Source organism: Anoplophora glabripennis, unplaced genomic scaffold, assembly GCF_000390285.2.
Source record: "Anoplophora glabripennis isolate ALB-LARVAE unplaced genomic scaffold, Agla_2.0 scaffold197, whole genome shotgun sequence".
In the NCBI taxonomy this organism is placed as follows: domain Eukaryota; kingdom Metazoa; phylum Arthropoda; class Insecta; order Coleoptera; family Cerambycidae; genus Anoplophora; species Anoplophora glabripennis.
The window spans coordinates 605,652-627,287 of NW_019416387.1; the positions used below are offsets into that span (position 1 = coordinate 605,652).

General features: G+C 32.8%; 1 protein-coding gene across 2 annotated transcripts in view; it reads right to left on the reverse strand.

Moving 5' to 3' along the window:
• The window catches only part of LOC108904894 (retinaldehyde-binding protein 1-like), a 121,733-nt gene that overhangs the window by 11,869 nt on the left and 88,228 nt on the right, over positions 1-21,636 (reverse strand). The window contains exons 1-4 of one of the 2 annotated variants that reach the window (XM_018707607.1): positions 10,809-11,012; positions 5,098-5,389; positions 1,533-1,716; positions 386-562 (exon numbers count right to left, since the gene is read on the reverse strand). In XM_018707607.1, the coding sequence (XP_018563123.1) occupies positions 386-562; positions 1,533-1,716; positions 5,098-5,389; positions 10,809-10,965 (810 nt within the window). In that variant the 5' untranslated portion in view covers positions 10,966-11,012. Of the gene's footprint in view, positions 1-385; positions 563-1,532; positions 1,717-5,097; positions 5,390-10,808; positions 11,013-21,636 lie in introns of those variants that run through there. The other variant, XM_023454404.1, reaches the window with a different exon arrangement.

Sequence of the window (21,636 nt, forward strand, 5' to 3'; positions counted from 1 at the left end):
ACCCGGTTATGATGCTTAAAGTAGTCTCATGTTTTGAAATGCTGTTTTTATATTGTTTACTTATAAGAGAAATGGACCAAGAAATTGAAGGGGCATAGACAAAGACGGATTGTCGGGGATTAAATTTTAGCTACCTGCTACAATTTAGTACAGTCCGATCGCACAAAGTTTTTTTAAAAGTACACCTCATCCTATACCGATAATACATAATATAAAAATATTGAATATAAGCACCAGTACTACATTTATTTACGATTTGCATACATAAGAAGAATAAGCTTTTATTACTCTCTTTCATTTCTAAACAGACTATAGGTATTCATTTTTAATTCATAACTTACTTAATTAAAATCTCTATTAGACATTTTAACCGACATATACCTACCATATCGAATAGCTCCTTTTTCATGAACGGTTTCAAAATAGTTAAAATTTTCTCGAACACGTAGGAAGCATTGAGTATGTGAACTTGCCTCAGTTGAATAGGAAAAGCTTCTTGTAAGTAACATAGAAACTTTCTTACAGCTCCTATCTTCATCCGAGTTACGTGCATTAAGCCAACCTAAAAATGATCAACTTAAAAATTACCACAGTTTAAATCAACATTCATGGGCTCTGAGCCGTTTGCACCGAAAATTATGCAGGGTGTTTCAGGAGAAGATGTACATACTTCAGTATGTTATTCTAAGTTCAATTTTAAGGAAAAAATTTCCTATGAACTTAGGTCTGGAAACGCTTCGTTTAGGCTGTACAGCAGGTATGGGCAATCTTTGCTTAGGTGATGGCGTAATTTCGAGACTTAATCAGGTCGCGGGCCGTAGGCAAGAAATAAGTAGTGAATAAAAAAAGCCACAAAAATTCACACATTTTTTTATTTATTAATTATAATAGCATAATCAAACGTATAAAAAGCAAATTAATAAAAAAAGATAGAAAAATCAAATGAAAATGAACGAGATACTTGAGTTCGAAGCTGAGAAACAAGATGATCAATATTGCGGTCAATATCAGTAGTACATAGGCGCAAAGTGTTTAATGGTATTTACTACCACATCCATAACATTTTTCAGTCGAATGGACTTCGAGCACAAGTTTTTTTGGTGAATAATGCAATGCAGAATTATTAAATCACATTCTTGCTCTCTGCAAAGCCAACATAAGAACTGTTCGAACGTCAACTCTGATACCTTACAGCTCATTAACCGCTTAACCAGGGACGGATATCTTACTGGTCAGTACATGTTGTAGACCGATAATCACGCTCACCTCTTCGCAAACGTGTAAGAGGCGAGATTCTCAGCACCGCATGCGTTGAAAGAGCATTTCGATACAAACGCCGATCACCCCCAAAATAATCCGCGACATTATCAAGTGGTACAGTCTAATAATTTTAAGTTTAAGCGAGGCTTATATCGGTGCAAACAGCCCTTTACTGAAATGTATTTTATGAAAGGGACAACAACATTTTGGATTATTACTCTTGTCATTCCTTTCATATTTTGTACATACAGTTTTTTTTAATAAGTAATTACCCCCTTCATATTTATGATGAAGACCAACCCGTCTGGTGGCCCTGAATGCAGCGCTACGTCCACCAACGAGAACAAAACTTTCGACTGTTGCTCCAAATTGTAATTATAATAGTACGTGTCTCTTAACATAGCGAAGCCTACCACGTAGTTATTCTTGGTCCGCTTCGGAGAAATCGCAAATTTTCTGAAAGTACAGACAACTGCACGTTAATAATACAGCCCCACAAAAAAAAGTGGCAGGTCCGAAAGACAAGACCATGGTATCCATATGCTTTTGGGGTCGCTGAATCCGAATCCGGTATCCGTTTAACGCGATTAGCTCTGGTTTAAGGTCAATTCAAGGTTAAATATAGAAAATCAATTGTCAACAAACTAAACCTACGTATCTATACGTTTTTGGAGTAGCCGAATCCGAATCCGGTGTCCGTTTAACTCGATCAGATCTGGTTTAAGTTCTTGAACTGACTGACCTTAAACCAGAGCTAATCGTGTCAAACGGATACCGGATTCGGATTCAGCGACCCCAAAACCATATGGATTCCATGGTCTTGTCTTTCGGACCTGCCACTTTTTTTTGTGGGGCTGTGTAATCAATAGGCAACCATCGATCTGCTACAATCAAATCGATGTAGGCAACCGTCACTACAGACATTTGTAAAGTGGGTAATCTTCTATATCAAGACTTCCTTATAGAAATATAATATAAATACAGGGTGATTCATTAAAAATGGGAAAGTCGAAAGCTGAAGATACTACACGTGAAATGGTGACCATTGGCGCAAACATGCCTTATCCGAAAGTTGATAGTTTCGGAAATACAGGGTGTTGAAAGTTAAAATTTTAAATCGTTTTTTTGCGATTATTCTGAAAATATGTAGGTTAGGAACTTGAAAATTTGTGAAACTATATTTTTTTAGGCGACGAATAAGATGCGTGTTGTAATTTCAGCATTGCTCATAGAGGGCGCCACTTACGACCAATTTTACCGAAAATTTAGTTAATAACTTTTTACCCTGTATGTCTAACATGAAACTTGATTCAAAACCTGAAAGAGCAATCATTTTTCCATTAATTGTGTATTCTTGTTTCATTTCGGTATCTCGATCCGTTTTCGAGAAAAATCGATTTAACGAACACTATGTTTTGATAATACGAGAAATTAAAAGCGAAACAAACCAAGTGTTTCTTCGTGTTATTACAACAATTAACAATAAAACAAATGAAATTCGTAATAATGATTTAAAGTCAGTGTTCGAAGAATCCACCGTTGACATTTACACACTTTACACAACGTTTTCTGAGAGATCTTCGAGTTTGAAACAACATATTGGGATTGCGTTTGACTTCGTTGGCAGCGATTTGTATTCTTTGCCACAACTCTTCACACGAACCAATAGATTCTTCCAAATAGAAAAATGAAGAGGATTGAAGTCCGGACTTCTGGGTGGCCAAGTAAAAATGCTTCCACGGCTTGAAGAAGTTCCACTTTATTTAAGAAGAGACATGTGGTTCATGCACGACGGAGCTCCACCGCATTTTTCTTGGCCAGTGCGTGCATATTTAGATGCAGTTTTTCCAAATCGCTGGATTGGCCATGTAAGCATTTTTGCTTGGCCATCCAGAAGTCCGGACTTCAATCCTCTTGATTTTTCTATTTGGTCTCGAATGAAAGATATAGTTTACAAAGAATCTATTGGCTCGTGTGAAGAGTTGTGGCAAAGAATACAAATCGCTGCCAACGAAGTCAGACGCAATCCCAATATGTTGTTTCAAACTCGAAGATCTCTCAGAAAACGTGTAAAGTGTATCAGTGTCAACGGTGGATTCTTCGAACAATTACTTTAAATCATAATTACGTATTTTATTTGTTTTATTGTTAATTGTTGTAATAACACGAAGAAACACTTGGTTTGTTTCGCTTTTAATTTCTCATATTATCAAAACATAGTGTTCGTTAAATCGATTTTTCTCGAAAACGGATCGAGATACCGAAATGAAACAAGAATACACAATTATTGGAAAAAAGATTGCTTTTTCAGGTTTTGAATCAAGTTTCATTTTAGACATACAGGATAAAAAGTTATTAACTAAATTTTCGGTAATATTGGTCGTAAGTGGCGCTCTCTATGAACAATGCCGAAATTACAACACGCATCTTATTTGTCGCCTAAAAAAATAAAGTTTCACAAATTTTAAAGTTCCTAACGTACATATTTTCAGAATAATCGCAAAAAAACGATTTAAAATTTTAACTTTCAACACCCTGAAACTATCAACTTTCGGATAAGGCATGTTTGCGCCAATGATCACCATTTCGCGTGTAGTATCTTCAGCTTTCGATTTTCCCATTGTTAATGAATCACCCTGTATAGGGTGTATTTAAATGAAGGGGCACAAATGACACCAGAGATTTGTTAGGTGAAAATAAGTTGATTTAACCTAAAAATGATTATTATATTATTTTTCACATCCTGAAAAAATCTCTTACTAGAAAATTTGAAACATGTCGGACTAAAACCTTTGAAATTATTAAGGAAAACCAAATTTTTATTTTTCACTTTGACACCCTGTATCTTTTTTATTGTAGGTATGTTAGGCTAAATCAACTTATTTTTACCTAAGGAATCTGGTATCATTTATGCCCCTCCATTTAAATACACCCTCTATAACGTATAGTTTAACAATGGGTATTAGTGTAGCTCATTTTTATTGTTTATTATTTTACGAAATGCGCAGATGGAATTTTATAAAAACAATCTGTAGTAAAATACAGAAAGCGCGCGAGCAACTATGAATGCGCTACACATTCCACTACGCCATCTACCAATCATCCATAGGTANCTAACGTACATATTTTCAGAATAATCGCAAAAAAACGATTTAAAATTTTAACTTTCAACACCCTGAAACTATCAACTTTCGGATAAGGCATGTTTGCGCCAATGATCACCATTTCGCGTGTAGTATCTTCAGCTTTCGATTTTCCCATTGTTAATGAATCACCCTGTATAGGGTGTATTTAAATGAAGGGGCACAAATGACACCAGAGATTTGTTAGGTGAAAATAAGTTGATTTAACCTAAAAATGATTATTATATTATTTTTCACATCCTGAAAAAATCTCTTACTAGAAAATTTGAAACATGTCGGACTAAAACCTTTGAAATTATTAAGGAAAACCAAATTTTTATTTTTCACTTTGACACCCTGTATCTTTTTTATTGTAGGTATGTTAGGCTAAATCAACTTATTTTTACCTAAGGAATCTGGTATCATTTATGCCCCTCCATTTAAATACACCCTCTATAACGTATAGTTTAACAATGGGTATTAGTGTAGCTCATTTTTATTGTTTATTATTTTACGAAATGCGCAGATGGAATTTTATAAAAACAATCTGTAGTAAAATACAGAAAGCGCGCGAGCAACTATGAATGCGCTACACATTCCACTACGCCATCTACCAATCATCCATAGGTACTAATACCCGTTATTTAACAATAGGTAATCAGCAAGGGTCAATATTTTTAATAAAATATTTTTTTCTGCCGTCTCCAATGCTTACGTCACTCGATAAGTATGCTGCATCTGTTCACTGTCCACGTCCCTGTTACTGAACATCTCAGGATAGGAGAATTTGTAGTTAAAGTAGCATTCGATGGTGTACTGAGTCACCTCTATGTTGTTTTGGCAGGCTATCAGGAAAAGGACGATTTGTTCGTCGGACAGTTCTGGAATGTATGGTTTGAATTTCAGCCATTTTTTTATGTCGTCTACGTTGGACCTGGTCGTGCGGCCGCTTTTTATTATGTCTTCCGCTTTGAAGGCGTGTTGGGGAATCACCGACATGGTTTTACCTGAAAAAAGTGTTTTTCTATAAGAATTTATGTTTTCGTTTGTTGTAAGCTTTACCAAAGCAAGTTACTTAGTCTTGAGCAACTCCAATTTTTTTTAATTCGAAAGACAATTTACTTCCAAAGGTCTCAGATTTGTTGAAAATATGGATATTTTTTGTCATAGTACTTGAAAAAGTGTATTGATATAAGAATTGCAGTTATCATGTAAAATGGCAAATCTTAAAAAATATTGTACAATAATATGTAAGTATATGCCTCTGATCTGAAGCTTCGCATCGATCAATTTATTCGACACGTATCTAACGGCATCCTAATGTAATATAGGGGTAGTCGCTCTTTGTTTCACCCTGTATTTTTTATACTCCCTTTCTTGATGGCTTGTGCAGCATCATTGGACAGATAATTTAATTTTAAAAGTTTTTTTTTCTAATGATGTTTTTTGATACGACTAATGTTAAACGAGATAATTTGATTACATTGACTATTTTAAAATAAAAAAATGAACGGCAAGTAAGGTACCTACTATTAACTGTATTAATTCTTATTATTAGTAATTAATTAAATTAATAATATTAAATGGCAATTACAACAAAATTTATTATTAAAAAAATTCAAATTACTTAAATATTATTCTCAATGTGCCTGCCTCCTGCCTGAAGGCAAGTATGAAGTCTTGGTCTAAAATTATACTTCACTCGAATAAAAATTTCAATGTTATTGCGATGTTCATTTACTGCATTTAAACACGAATCTCGAGGTTTTTCAAATTATGTACTGGTGTACAATAAACTAGGCCTTTAAGGTGACTCCAAAAGTAAAAATCACACGGATTAAGATCAGGAGAACGCGGTGGCCAAGCAATTGGTGCATTTTGACCAGGACCTATCCATCTTCTGGGAAAATTTTGCTGCAACCATTGACGTACAGTCAAAGAGTAGTGTACTGGAGCCCCATTGTGTATGAACATATATTTTGCCGTGTCTGCAGTGGAACTTCATCGGGAAGGTCGTATAAACTGTTTACTAAAAAATCGAGATAATTTTCTCCTCCTAAGCGATGCGGCATGATGTGGGGTCCTACAAGGAAGGTAATGCCCTATACTTAATACCTATACAGTGTGTGCTGTTGATAGAACTTGCACGTCTTTACACCAGATATGCGTATTATGGGTATTAAAAAGACCATGTCTTGTAAAAGTTGCTTCGTCAGTAAATAATACAAAATTAGAAAAAAATACGATTTCCGTTTAACATTTGCAATATTGTTCTGCAAAAAGTAATTCTTCTAGGAAAGTCTTCAGACAGCAACTCTTGTACTTTTTGAATATGGTACGATCATCTTATTTATTTACTTTTATTCATTAACAATGGGAAAATCGAAAGCTGAAGATACTACACGTGAAATGGTGACCATTGGCGCAAATATGCCTTATCCGAAAGTTGATAGTTTCGGAAATACAGGGTGTTGAAAGTTAAAATTTTAAATCGTTTTTTTGCGATTATTCTGAAAATATGTAGGTTAGGAACTTGAAAATTTGTGAAACTATATTTTTTTGGGCGACGAATAAGATGCGTGTTGTAATTTCAGCATTGCTCATAGAGGGCGCCACTTACGACCAATTTTACCGAAAATTTAGTTAATAACTTTTTACCCTGTATGTCTAACATGAAACTTGATTCAAAACCTGAAAGAGCAATCATTTTTCCATTAATTGTGTATTCTTGTTTCATTTCGGTATCTCGATCCGTTTTCGAGAAAAATCGATTTAACGAACACTATGTTTTGATAATACGAGAAATTAAAAGCGAAACAAACCAAGTGTTTCTTCGTGTTATTACAACAATTAACAATAAAACAAATGAAATTCGTAATAATGATTTAAAGTCAGTGTTCGAAGAATCCACCGTTGACATTTACACACTTTACACAACGTTTTCTGAGAGATCTTCGAGTTTGAAACAACATATTGGGATTGCGTTTGACTTCGTTGGCAGCGATTTGTATTCTTTGCCACAACTCTTCACACGAACCAATAGATTCTTCCAAATAGAAAAATGAAGAGGATTAAAGTCCGGACTTCTGGGTGGCCGTTAGATACGTGTCGAATAAATTGATCGATGCGAAGCTTCAGATCAGAGGCATATACTTACATATTATTGTACAATATTTTTTAAGATATGCCATTTTACATGATAACTGCAATTCTTATATCAATACGTTTTTTCAAGTACTATGACAAAAAATACCCATATTTTCAACAAATCTGAGACCTCTGGAAGTAAATTGTCTTTCGAATTAAAAAAAAATTGTAGTTGATCAAGACTAAGTAACTTGCTTTGGTAAAGCTTACAACAAACGAAAACATAAATTACAACACGCATCTTATTCGTCGCCTAAGAAAATATAGTTTCACAAGTTTTCAAATTCCTAACCTTCATATTTTCAGAATAATCGCAAAAAAGCGATTTAAAATTTTAACTTTCAACACCCTGTATTTTCGAAACTATTAACTTTCGGATAAGGCATATTTACGTCAATGGTCACCATTTCACGTGTAGTATCTTCAGCCTTCGACTTTCCCATTGTTAATGAATCACCCTGTATTAGTCGTATCAAAAAATATCAAGATAAATTATCTATCTAAGCCATCAAAATATGGAGTATACATAAAAGATGAAACGAAGAGCGACTACCCTTACACCCCCATGCGTCAATGCATTTTACTGATAATCACTTCAAAACATGGCTATTTATTAGCATTGGTCGTGTGCCAATTTTGAAAAAAAAATATCTTCAGACATTTAGAAGAAATTTCTGTTTTTACTTGTTTTTTTGTTCCACCTTTAAGCGGTTGTAACTCGTTAGGGGTGCATTTTGATATCTAGGTAAATGCGTTCAATAACGTTAAACGAAAGTCAAAGTTTAATAAAATTATGTTTAGTTATTATTATATTTATATTGTTTAAACTAATGCCGGGCACGGAAATTTTCTTGCGGAATATTAAACTCAAATATACAGGGTGTCCCATTAAGGTCGGCGAGGTACGATATTAGGGAAAGTATAAGCCCTAGAACTTCGGTAAAAAAATTTTGATTATAAAATCGACCAAGAGAAATCGCTGGAAATATTTTTCAAGTTCGTAGCCGCAACATAGAGTTGAATTTTTCTCAGAAATGTTTCCTATTAGATACTTTAATTTAATAATAAATTTTTGTGCTGAATTCATTTATGTAAAGAAAATGGCATTGCATTTAAAATTTTTGAGAAAAATTCATAAAACGGCATTCTTTTGAAATAACACCATCTATAGGTTTCCATATTGAGGTAAATGACATTACGCATTCACCACGAGATGAAGCATGAAAAGACCTTTCCAATGAGGTATAACACTATGGGCTTTTGATGAGCCAATCCTTAAAAAAATGTATTTTTCTGATCAGACATTAGGGGCTTCCCCCACCCTTTCTGTCGAGAGGTAGAACAAAAGGTCAATAATAAAAATTATGCGCAATGAATCCGCCTATCCCTATTTGTACTATTTAATATACCTGAATAGGAATCACTTCTGAGAAAAATTCAGCTCTATGTTTTGGTATGTAGATTGCGCCCCCTAGCGGCCGAGCTACGAACTTGAAAACTATTTCCAGCGGTTTCTCTTGGTCGATTTATCTCAAAATCTTTTTCCCGAAGCTCTAGGGTCAATACTTTCTCTAATATCGTACCTCGCCGACCTTAGTAGGACACCCTGTATAACTGATGTAACTAAAACACTTTATTATCTGACTGAGAAATCATTAAAATTTTCAATTGTTTATTTAAAAGTGTAAACTGTATTTCAGCTCAATCAGTCAATTTGTATTTCAATTATTTCAGAATATGTTGTTCTTAAAAAAAATCATATTCCGAGTAAAGCACTTATAAAATTCCATTGGTAACGGTTAGACACGAATAACTGTTTGAAAATTTCGTGCTCTATGAAATACTAAAGGTATTTTCTGAAAATCAATTTATGGACATTAAAAAATCGTGGGACCAAATATTTACTCCAGTTTAATTTGAATTATAGTCTGTTTGGAAATGAAAGAGAGTAATAAAACCCCGAGATAAGAACCGGCCATGGGCGTGGTAATATTTCGTTTCAGGTAATTATCGGGTAACACTAATGCTAACAAAAATGACAGGGATTGAAAAATCGACTATTTACAGACTTTTAAAGGAAACAAAAAATGAACAAGATACTGTAAATCCCCCAAAATTATCTACAGGGGGGTCAAAAGTCGTTATAGATGATTTCTTCAAATATGTCATTCGCACTCATTTTATTTTAAAAAACAAATACCAACGCTAAACAAAATTTTAAGTGAACTTTCAGAGGACAACGATTTGCCAAAAATCAGTAGAAACAAATTATGGGCCGTCTTACGAGAGTTGAATTTTTGCTGGGAAAAGCAGAACAGGAAGTCAGTTCTTATCGATAAAGATGAAATTATTTATTGGCGAAGATCCTACTTAAGATCAATTAGAAAAGGGAGGGACGAAGGGAGGAATATTTATTATCTAGACGAAACTTGGGTCAACGAGGGATATACTGTAACAAAAGTATGGCAAGATAAAAATGTAAAAAGTTTTCGACAAGCATTTTTGGATGGACTTTCAACAGGGTTCAAGGTACCTTCAGGTAAAGGGCGAAGATTAATGGTGACACATATAGGTAGTGCCAGTGGTTTTGAGATGGCGGTTTACTTTTATTTGAATCTAAAAATACAGGTGACTATCACGAAGACATGAACGCAGATGTTTTCGAAGAGACGTTACTGTGGAACCTATCGTTATCAATCTAGGAGACGAAGATAATTCATCAGAATATTCAGAGGATGAATTTTAATATAGGTACCTACTTTTTTATTTTCTTTATTGTACATTTATACAACACCACATTTACTCACCATAATTTGAATTTTCAAAATACATATATTTTTGTGTGGAATAAAAGTCTATTCATTAAATTTAAATAAATATTTTGATAATAATATTGAATAATTTTATTTGAATTACTAAAAACCCTCTTAACCCGGTTATGATGCTTAAAGTAGCCTCATGTTTTGAAATGCTGTTTTTATATTGTTTACTTATAAGAGAAATGGACCGAGAAATTGAAGGGGCATAGACAAAGACGGATTGTCGGGGATTAAATTTTAGCTACCTGCTACAATTTAGTACAGTCCGATCGCACAAAGTTTTTTTAAAAGTACATCTCATCCTATACCGATAATACATAATATAATAATATTGAATATAAGCACCAGTACTACATTTATTTACGATTTGCATACATAATAAGAATAAGCTTTTATTACTCTCTTTCATTTCTAAACAGACATAAGTAGTTATAATCCTGATAGTACACTATATACTTACAGACCACGACCACACTATTTTGAAACGAACCCACTCGCTCAGCTGTGCTGATTTTGGCAGAAGACGCTATCGAAGGCTTATTTTTAACTTTACTGACAGTCAGAACCGAGAATGTATGTGCAAAACTAAAAAAGTCAGCAATTATAAATCGCCTCATGTTCTTTATGGTAAATTATTGTCAAGACATTATCTATAAACACCGAATTATACTTAACACAACCAACCTCGACTTGTAACTATCACGACCCTACAATTATATGTGTTATTAAATGGAAAAAATACAACTAAAAGACCTTTGCTGTCGCATTCATTTTGTCGGTGGAAAATGTAAATAATACGGGGGTCTATTAGAAAAACGTAGGTAAGTAGGTAGGTACTTGAAAAGTTTAAGGTTGATCGTTGGTCTGTAACAGGTATAATTCATCCTTTGTGAAATATCTTCTCAGTTCTTGGAAAAAGGCAGAAGCTATTATAGATGTAGCCTAAGTATAACAGAACTTGTAGACCTATTATAGATGTAGGGAGCTCACGTATCAAATAAAAGTAAAATGCTCTGTCGCCCCTTTTTTGGTCATATCTATTAAATATAGAGTCCATAGAATGATATCAATGACTACCTACTTTTAAATGAGATAAATGTGCTTTTGTCCAAAATTGCTTCATTTACACTGACCAAAATTATACCATATAGAATAGTGTTGTGTTATTCAATTATACAATTGATTTATTAATAATAATTCTTTATGATACAAGTGTTAAAGGTGATATTTTATACAATCACTTTTAACAAAAATGCATCATACAATAATTTTTGTAAAACTGTTATTAAAAAAAATGCCGTCTTTGTATTTGAACTCCCAATCTAATCAGTGGCGGCTCGTGACATTGAGAATAGGTGAAGCATATTCATTGATTGACTAAAAAGAAAAAAAAAGCGCCGTTGGCGAAAATTTTCAAATTTTCAAGGTCAAACGGCTTTAAATGAATCTGAAAATTTTTAGTTGCATTTGCAATATTACCGTAAAACTAACGTTCGTGAGAAGGATTGTCATCTAGATTTTATAAAAAATAAGACATATTAGTGCGGCTTGTGAATTTCTGCGAACATTAACGCACACCGTACATGTATGTTACAAAGAAGCTTTCTGGTTACAACAACCACGCGTGACATTCCCAAAATTGTTTAATCCCTTCTTATTCCACACGCCCGACTTTATGGACTATTGAATATCGGATTTTAAAAGGAACTATGACGTTCAAGATATTTTATTACATGAATCGTTCAAATGGTCATTTTAGTTCATAGGAAAAATTTTGTAGAGAATTGAATTTTCCATCGAAATGGCTTATTTAAAAAATTTTATCCAAAAAATCGTTAATAAACAATTTAAAAAAAACAAAAAATTTGATTTTTTTATTTATTTTTACTTTTTTGACTAATTATTTTTTTTAGTAGAAGTAGGCAAAGAAAATTGCTTTACAAAAAAACTAGATGAGGTTCTCTTCAAAATAATGCATTTTCAAAAGATTATGGACTAATATTGACCGAGTTATAACCGGTCAAACTTAAATATTTTTTAGATTTTCGTCGTTTTTAACATAATAATGATTATAATTCTTAGTATTGGTTATTTACTTAATAAAAAATTATTTAAAAATTTTATTTGTTAATAATAAATCGCCATGGAAGCGCAGTCGGTCGAGAGTGCGGTGGCATGCATTTCTCGGCTAGGCTTCCTACTCTGGTCCGGGTTCGATCCCCGGTGTCGGCACTGGCAATGTCGATGGATAATGGGTGTTTGTCCGCGTTTTTTCAAGTCCGCACAAGCCTTTGGCTTTTGGATTTGGGGGTTGTCTCATTTCTGTGGTGTTTTATGTTTTATGTTTTTAAATAGAGTTTCACAACTGTATGAAACTATGAGAGATTAAAATAAAATTACAGTTTATTATACTATACTTCTTTTTTACTGTCTCAAATGAGGAGATTTATAATAATATATATAAATGATTTAATTTAAGCTACTTATACTCAAATATTGTTTAGAATTTAAAACCATTTAAAGTCTACAAGGTCGACTTTTACCGATACTCTTTTGTGTCAATTTTCATCCAAAAATACAACCTCTTTTTTTAAGGAAATTTTATCTACTTTTTTTTATGAAGCAATGCCTATCTTTACTCAAAAAAGTAAAATAAAAAAATCGAAATATTTGCTATTTTGTAGTATTTTTTTGTACACGTAACATCATAAAAGTCAATTGTTAGTTCACTTATCAATGAATTAAAAATGTTCTTAACTATTTGTCCCTTTGTAAGAAAACGTACAGTTGTGATTTATTTCTTTTTAGTTACAGTTTAGTTAGTCCAATTTAGTTAGTTTACAGTTTTTGTATGAAGTGTTTTTAGAGAGAATTAATAATAATCGTTTGGTAATTTGATTTGACAAACCAATTATATGGTCTAGTCACTAAAACATTGACCTAATTTTTAATTCGTGTGCTGATATTCAGAGACACCCTGTAACTTACAAATTAGAAACTTTGGTCCTAGGAATATTTACGTAACCCAATATTGTGGTGTCAAGATTAGGTACTTTGTAATATTTGCGATCCGTCACTTACAGTAAACACATCCTGTATAACTGTGTCAACTTTCTTAAAATGTGTCCTCAGTTCAGTCAAGTGATCAAGTGATGTCTTAAAAATGTAACTTCTATTTGTATTACCCAATTATAAATAACTTACGCATTTAAAGAATCAGTTGGCTGTGGCAGCCAAATGTCAAAGGAGATGTAAAGACGCTACGTCTTTATACAATTATGAATTCTATTATCAATTACATATTTGGAATAGCAGTGGGAACAATACTAAATTTTCATAATTGTAACAAACAGTGACCCTTTTGGGACATTTCGACAATAAGTACTAAATTTTTATATGAAAAAATGTGGTGATGTAAAGAAAATAGTTTTACGTAGAATGAGAAGAGATAGCTCGGTTATTGTTGTATGAGTAGGAATAGCCATGCAATTTTGACACATCGCTTCTGTTGTTTCAAGGTAGATTAATTGATAATTTTAAGTTCTGAAGTAAATTCCTTAATTTTTGTATTGTACTTGCAACATTTGTTCAGTAAAAAGTTTTCGTTTCTGTGATAGAATTGACGGTGATTATATGTGTGCTCTTTGCCCTTTGTGCCTCGTTTTTCCGAATTTCGAAAACACTCAAAATGTGTATCATAAGCATTAATTATATAAGCTTCGCTATCTCTAACTGTTATTGTAATTGTTGTATTCGTGTTTATTTATTGGAAAATGTTGATTAATGATAGATAGTCAATCATGTTATCATAGGACAGGGATATTTCGATGTATTTTTAAATGTTTGCTGTTTATGAAGAGAAAATTTCAACGAGATTCTAACCTAAAATTTGTGGTTCTATACTGAGTTTATTCTGACTAAAGTAAAGCCTTTTTGTGCGAATCCAGGAACACAATTTTTTAGTACCTATGAACTGCCACATTAATATGTCGTATTCTTAATTATACAGAGTGGCTTATTAAAACCGTAGCTTGTAAATTATAAAAAAGTTGATAATTTTAAGAATAACGAGCAATCTATAAATTCACGATTTGGAAAGAAAAATTTTTAGATTGTCAACACATATTTTTACCATTTTTTCAATCTGCTATAATGACGAAGGCACATACCTACCTATAATAATTATTCCATACGTCGCAAATATTCTGTAAAGTAAATAAATACATCTGGAATGATATTATTTGCCGTTCCGGATCATGCAGTTAATTTCGTACGATAAATTGATATGGTGATAAAGAGATAATTTGCAAAAAATACTTAACTATAGTAGGTATCTGTATTTAGTGGAATATACGTTTTTGCTAATTCTCGGTGTTTTGAAAATGTGTTTGTGTAAAAGGAGTATACTCAAAAGCGGGGTTTATTCTGTGGAAATGAGCAGCGTGGCAAAAATCCGTATACGTTTGGCCAACCTCTGGTACGGAGAAAATAGGAAAACCATGGTTTATAATGTACCCAAAGCTTTGATCATTTTTCCACCATACGAAAAGGTAGAGTGTCTCGATTTGGATGATATTTATTTTTTCTTGTAATTCTTAATTCTTATACACGTAATAGTAACTGTTTGGCAATAGTTAATGTAATATCTACCGCTAAAAAGTAATTTTTTTCACCCCACGTGTATATGTACAGGGTGTTTCAGGATTAAGTCGACAAACTTTAAGGAGATATTCCTCATAAAAAATAAGAAAAAAATCAAGTATATATTTTTTTCCAGAGACGCTTCATTTTCGAAATATAGGGCGTTAAAGATTTTTAAAAAAATTCGAATTTTTTAAATAACTTCTAAATAAAGAGGGCTATTTAAGCCAAATTTGGCATGACACATCTTCTTATAAAATACCATTTTTCCATAGAAGTAGAAGTCCCGTAAGCAACCAGTAGCGGAGTTATGGGGACTCAGACTCATTAAATTATAACAAAAATTAATACGGCCTTACTGAAAATAAAAATGATGCTGTTTTTAGATAGAACAGTTTGTTATCGACAAAAAGTGTACATTCACATTTTTTCCTAACTCTTATAGTTTCATGGCAAAATTGATTTTTCGGAAGAGTGCTTCTGGATTCTGTCGATGATAAACTTTAGAAAGACGTACGTTCCTCATAAAACTTAAAAAAATATAGTATCTATTAAAATTGGTCTTAGTCTCGTATATGTGTAAGTCAAATAAGCATTTTTGTCTTCCCTTCCCTTGGGTTTAACCAATAGTATTAAAATTATTTAGGAGATGCTTCGTTTTTGAGATATAGGGTGTTTTTTTAGAAAAAAAAATGATGTTATTGCAAACAATAGAAATATTTAAGTACCTGTTAGCAACAGAGTTCTAGATTAGTATAATAAACTAATGCAAAAAATTAAAGGATAATTTTTTTTCATCAATTTAAACGTTATTTGCGGTAAAAATGTGAGAAAACCTCGAACAATTTTTTTCCCAATTTAATCATGATTATGAAGTGTGAAGCACAAAAAACGTGACCCTTTAATTTTTTTCAAAAATTTGACTATTTGAAACAAAGAAAAGGTTCTCTAGATCGAGATGAAACTTCCAGGGTTCTTCTGGTTATATCGAACTGTAAAAATCATGCTTAACACTAGTCATTTCGTGAATATTTCTAATTTAGCCGTAAATTTTCTAAAAAACCATAAATTAACCTTTTTTTCCTGTTTTTAAAATTTGTGTAAAAGATGAAATTTTTTTTTTCCGAAAAGTTACTGCAGGAAATTTATTCCAGTTTTTGTAACTGCCCTTCAATTCTTCGTACGACCATGTGTCGCCGAGATATCGATGACTGAAGGCAAAATGATTCTTTTCCATTAAAAGTCCGATATTTCGATGAAAAATGGTCATATCGAAATGTAAAATAAGGAATTTGAAGCTAAATAAACAAGTTTTTCGACGGTCGGGAGTAGAAATCAGTTTCTATGACATCAAAATTAAAACAGAAGTAGTCGATTATTCCCAAGGGAGTATAATGCTCCCAAGGGAGTTTACATTATGGAGAACGTTTTTCATGAAGAAAAAAAGATAACATTGAAATTATTTATTGACAATTAAATTAAATGTTACATTTGTACAATTTTCAAAATTAATATTAGAAGGAATATTACTTTCGCTTACATTTACAGTTTTTGTGATTGCGCTAGTAGTGGTACCTACTAAAACCTGATTAGCAATTTTGGTCTTATTTTCAATGGAGTTCTCGACATAACCCTTAGCGACTGTCGTTGATTTCCAACCAGCATGACGCTTTATTGTCGTGATATCCACACCAGCATCTGCCAGTAATGTCGCTGAAGATCTTCGTAAGCAGTGACCAGTATAACATGCAGCATCAGGTAATTTTAAATACGAAGCTACTACACTCGGAATTTTTCCCATGGTATTCTTGCCAACTGGCTGCGAACTACATTTTCCTGCTTTGTAGTACAAAAAAGGCGCTTATGCTTGACGTGGGGAGGACGAAGGGACAGGTATTTTCGAAACAATTCAAGCATATTTCCCACATCGGTAACCACAAAGGTTCGTGGAATCTTTGTCTTAGTGTTTGGAATTTTTACAATCAAGGAAGAGCTTACATCCTCAATATCATCTACAGTTAAATTGACTAGTTCATCAGTTCGACAAGCTCCGGCAATCCCCAGAATTAATCCAACCTATAAAAAATCAAAATACTTAATAATTGAAATACCTAACAACAAAAGTAATCTTACCTTAACCATTAAGAATTCTTTGTCACCTGCACTTGATAGAAAACGGTCGATTTCACCCTTTGTCAATATTTTCGATTTCTTCGCTTGATATCCGTCACCGGTTCTTTTCAAAAATGCGATCAGCTTGGGGAATTTGCTTATATCTATGTTGTCGTAAATTATCAAGCATGACTTAACCATAGAATATTGCGCCCATAATGTAGAAGACTTGTAATTCTTTGCATTTTCACTGAAGTATGCCAACAAAACATTCTCGCTGTATACTTGAACATTTTTCTCGGCGCACCACTTTTTGAACCGATTGTAGGCTATATCGTATAAAGATCTTGACTTCGTAGGCAGCAAATTGCTTATTGCAATATTTGCAGCCTCCACAATCTCTTCCGACTCACAATTATTCATTGTGCACTAAACAAACTTTAAACTAAACCAAACTAGCACCTAAATTTGACAATTCTTTTTGTATGTTTATTTTGTAGTTATGACAATAACTCAACGACTACTAAATAAATGCTCAAATCCGAATACAATAATTCTGGTGCTACTTACTTCATAATGACAAAATATGTGTTTTTAAGTTAATGAGACCGTGGAAAAAATAGTATATACCATTCGGGAGAGATGCTATTTTGTCCTCGGGCTTCAAATTGCACCTCTGGCAAAATAACGCATTTCTCTCCCTTATAGTATAATGTACTATATCTGGTCCATGCAATGGCTTAGCTGAAAACATTTTTTCCAAGTCCGTGCGCTTAGAGATTTCTTGAAATTGCATGACAGCACTAGCTCCTAAAAAATTTCGACCGAAAACTCTAAAAACTAGAATCTTAGAGCTTCAAAATGCTTATTTAATTCCCGATACGACCATTTTTTACCTAAATACAGTTGTCAAGAATCACGGAAAAAATTCAGAAAAAGTGTTACCTTTTAATTTTTTGCATTAGTTTATGTGTTCAAATATTACTCAATTCTGGCGCCTCCTTGACAGCTAGCTTAAGAGTATAGTAGAAATAGTTATGTCGTACAAAAAAGTACTATGGACCCCCCCATAGGAGGAGGTTGAGCGAAGACAGGCCAAAGGGCTCCTTTCAAAGAATCTCTACTAGCGGTCTAAAATTTAAAATTTCCAGAAAAAATACAAAACTGGAAAATTAGGAACACTTTTAACTTTTTAACTTTTATTACGGTCTAGAATATAAAGAGTTCTAGAGATTTTGCTTGCTAGTTATAAATGCTATCAAATATTTAATATATTCAGGAACAGTTGAACAAAGAATATCTTACAAGTGCATTTAAAAAATAACATTTTTTTCCGAACACCTTTTCTAGTTTACGTTTATACCGAAATTTGGTTAAAGATCATGTTAAAATATGCTTTGATGATTGTTTTTGAAGTTATAGAGAACTGATAATTAATTTCTATTCGTTGTTTAGATATAAAGTATTTGAAGAATTTTTATTAGTTTAAATAAAATATTACTTTTATTTGCCTTTTGTTAATTTGTACGTCAGCTCCACTAATCAAGAGATTTAGAGGCATCCAGAATATTTAAATTATTATATTTACTTTGTTAAAATATTCTTATTCATTGCATTTTATTCAAAGAAAATATATCTGGAGTCTGCTCCCAATTTGTCCCAATTTTTCTAGCTTTTTTTTCCAGTGGGATGGTATTATAAGTAACTGCAAGTACAATAAAAAGCAAATAATTATCCTTTCATTACAAAAACAATGAAATGTAAAGTAACCAAAATTTTAAATTATACCTACTTCATTCCAAATATAATAAAATTATCTGATAATTAATTATTAGTTATTTGAAATTATTTATGTTTGTTATTCTTTAAAAACTGTTACGATAACATTAGAAATTAGAGAAAAAATCTAAGAAAACCAACCGAAAAAACAGGGCGTATTTGTTTCATTTCAATTTAAGAAGTTTTGTCGGTATAAAGTTTTTAAAATGTAACGTAAAAAATGGTTCACTTAGTATAATTTTCTTCAGGTGATTTTGATAGCGGAAGGTAGTGCATCTTATGTTCTTTGTATGTTCCGAAAAGCAAGTGAAAGCTTCCAGAACGAAGAAACATATAAGGAATTTTTTAAACGCTTGCATCTGTCAAAATTTTTATAAAATGTCGATTATCTCGAAAACGGTCAGATTTTGGTACAGGGAAGCCTCAATATTTTTGACTTATTTTTAATTTATCTTGTTCGTAATGCGATAATATATAGGGTGATCCATTTAAAATAAACAAGAAGATGGCGACTTCCGGTGTAACCCGAAGTGTTTAAATACAGAAACTGCAGGAATAGATTAGTTGCCAAAAAAATAAGTAGAATTTGTTCTATAAACTTTTTTCCTAGGGCATGTGGTATTCGAGATACAGGGTGTTCAAGTTTCCAAAAATATATATATTTTTGGTCAGATCTTCATATTACGCTGAACGATTTGAATGAAATTTATTACAGCGTAATTAAACCTTTTATCGAATGTAATATTAACCTCGTGGTATTAACCAGTGGCGTGCTCCTGTAGGTGCCGCTCCGTTTTCCCAAGAAAAAAATACGCCACTGGCAGTTTTTTGTAGAAATAATGTTAAATTCAGGTACTGTTACGTTATATAAATTTATTGGTTTAGAATTAGAATTTATTTTTATGTTTCATTTTGAATACAATAAAAAAATATCAAAGTACGATGAGTATTTTAAAAATTGATATATGAGGATAAATTTTAATCGTGAACCTAATAAAATTTTTTGATATCTTAAACGAAAATGGAACTTTTCCTACACAGAAANCGCCCTCTATGGCAATTCTGAAATTACAACACGTATCTTATTCGTCGCCTAAAAAATATAGTTTCACAAATTTTCAAGTTCCTAACCTACATATTTTCAGAATAATCGCAAAAAAACGATTTAAAATTTTAACTTTCAACACCCTGTATTTCCGAAACTATCAACTTCCGGATAAGGCATATTTGCGCCAATGATCACCATTTCACGTGTAGTATCTTCAGCTTTCGATTTTCCCGTTGTTAATAAATCACCCTGTATAATAAAATATGTTATTCTCTTCGATATGTTAAAAGGGGACCCTTCACGGGATTCAACTGTTAGGGGTCCTAAACACGGCCAGTTAGATGTTAAATATGTACAGGGTTAGTCTCTATAATCTGAACAATTGAATAATGGAAATCACTAAATTAAAGAAAAAATTATTTTTTTAATAGAATACCCTATATATTAGTGCATACTTAGCTTCGTTAAATTTTTCTCTTTTCAAGAATATATAATATGTTACTGTACCGCAAGGAGGAAGTGTTCTCCAGCTTCAGCAATGCTTTCCGGGTCAGCATTTGGCTTTTTAAATACCCGGACGAGCCCGTTTAAATCTCGGTTGTTCTTTAATAAATTCTTTAAATAAATTTAATATTGCATCGCTGCCACCGACAGCAGCAGCACGACAACATTCGTTCCGAACCTATCACCAGGGAGTTGGAAAAAATGCAGAGCGAGGAGGATGGAAAAAAGCAAGAATCCTATCACCACACTTGAGCCCCCAGCTCCAGCAAACTTGCTAAAACTAATTTCTGGTAAATGTATGGATTAGGCCTACTGGGGATACCACTAAAAAAATGCGCCAGGAACTCTACCTCATGGTGGTGTGGAAATGAGTTTGTTGGCCTGTTGGAGTAGACCAGGGATGCACAGACTTATAGGGAACAGGGGCCACTCGGGAAAAATATAAGCCAAGTATTTTTATGTTTCATTTTGAATACAATAAAAAAATATCAAAGTACGATGAGTATTTTGAAAATTGATATATGAAGATAAATTTTAATCGTGAACCTAATAAAATTTTTTGATATCTTAAACGAAAATGGAACTTTGCCTAAACAGAAATTATTATTAAAAAAAAATACGTTTTAATCAATTTGGATTATTTCTCAAAATGCTAAAACCAGCTGGAGACATCCTGTACATATTAAACGTTGGAAAATGATTGGTTTTGCGTGTTTCTTAACTGGCATAGCGTTTTATTATTGTGTTATAAACATAAAATGATCTATTACCTTACACGTGTTCACCAACTTAAAATTACCCTTTAAAACTCCTAATTTTACGTGTCAATGCAGTACGTCATTCCGTTGAGAAATTCCAACGAAACATGATAAGCAAAAATGCAATTACGTACGCTATTTAATGACTATATTTTATATAGAATTTAACCCAAGGATGCGTTTCTACTGGTGCATGAATTGCAAAGCAACTTACGGAGCTGGCTGTTAGCCCTGCCGTCTTGTCTCACACCTAAGTCTCGAATATTACGAATATTAGCAAGCGGTTTGTGTTAAAATACAGGGTGATTCATTAACAATGGGAAAGTCGAACGCTGAAGATACTACACGTGAAATGGTGACCATTGGCGCAAACATGCCTTATCCGAAAGTTGATAGTTTCGGAAATACAGGGTGTTGAAAGTTAAAATTTGAAATCGTTTTTTTGC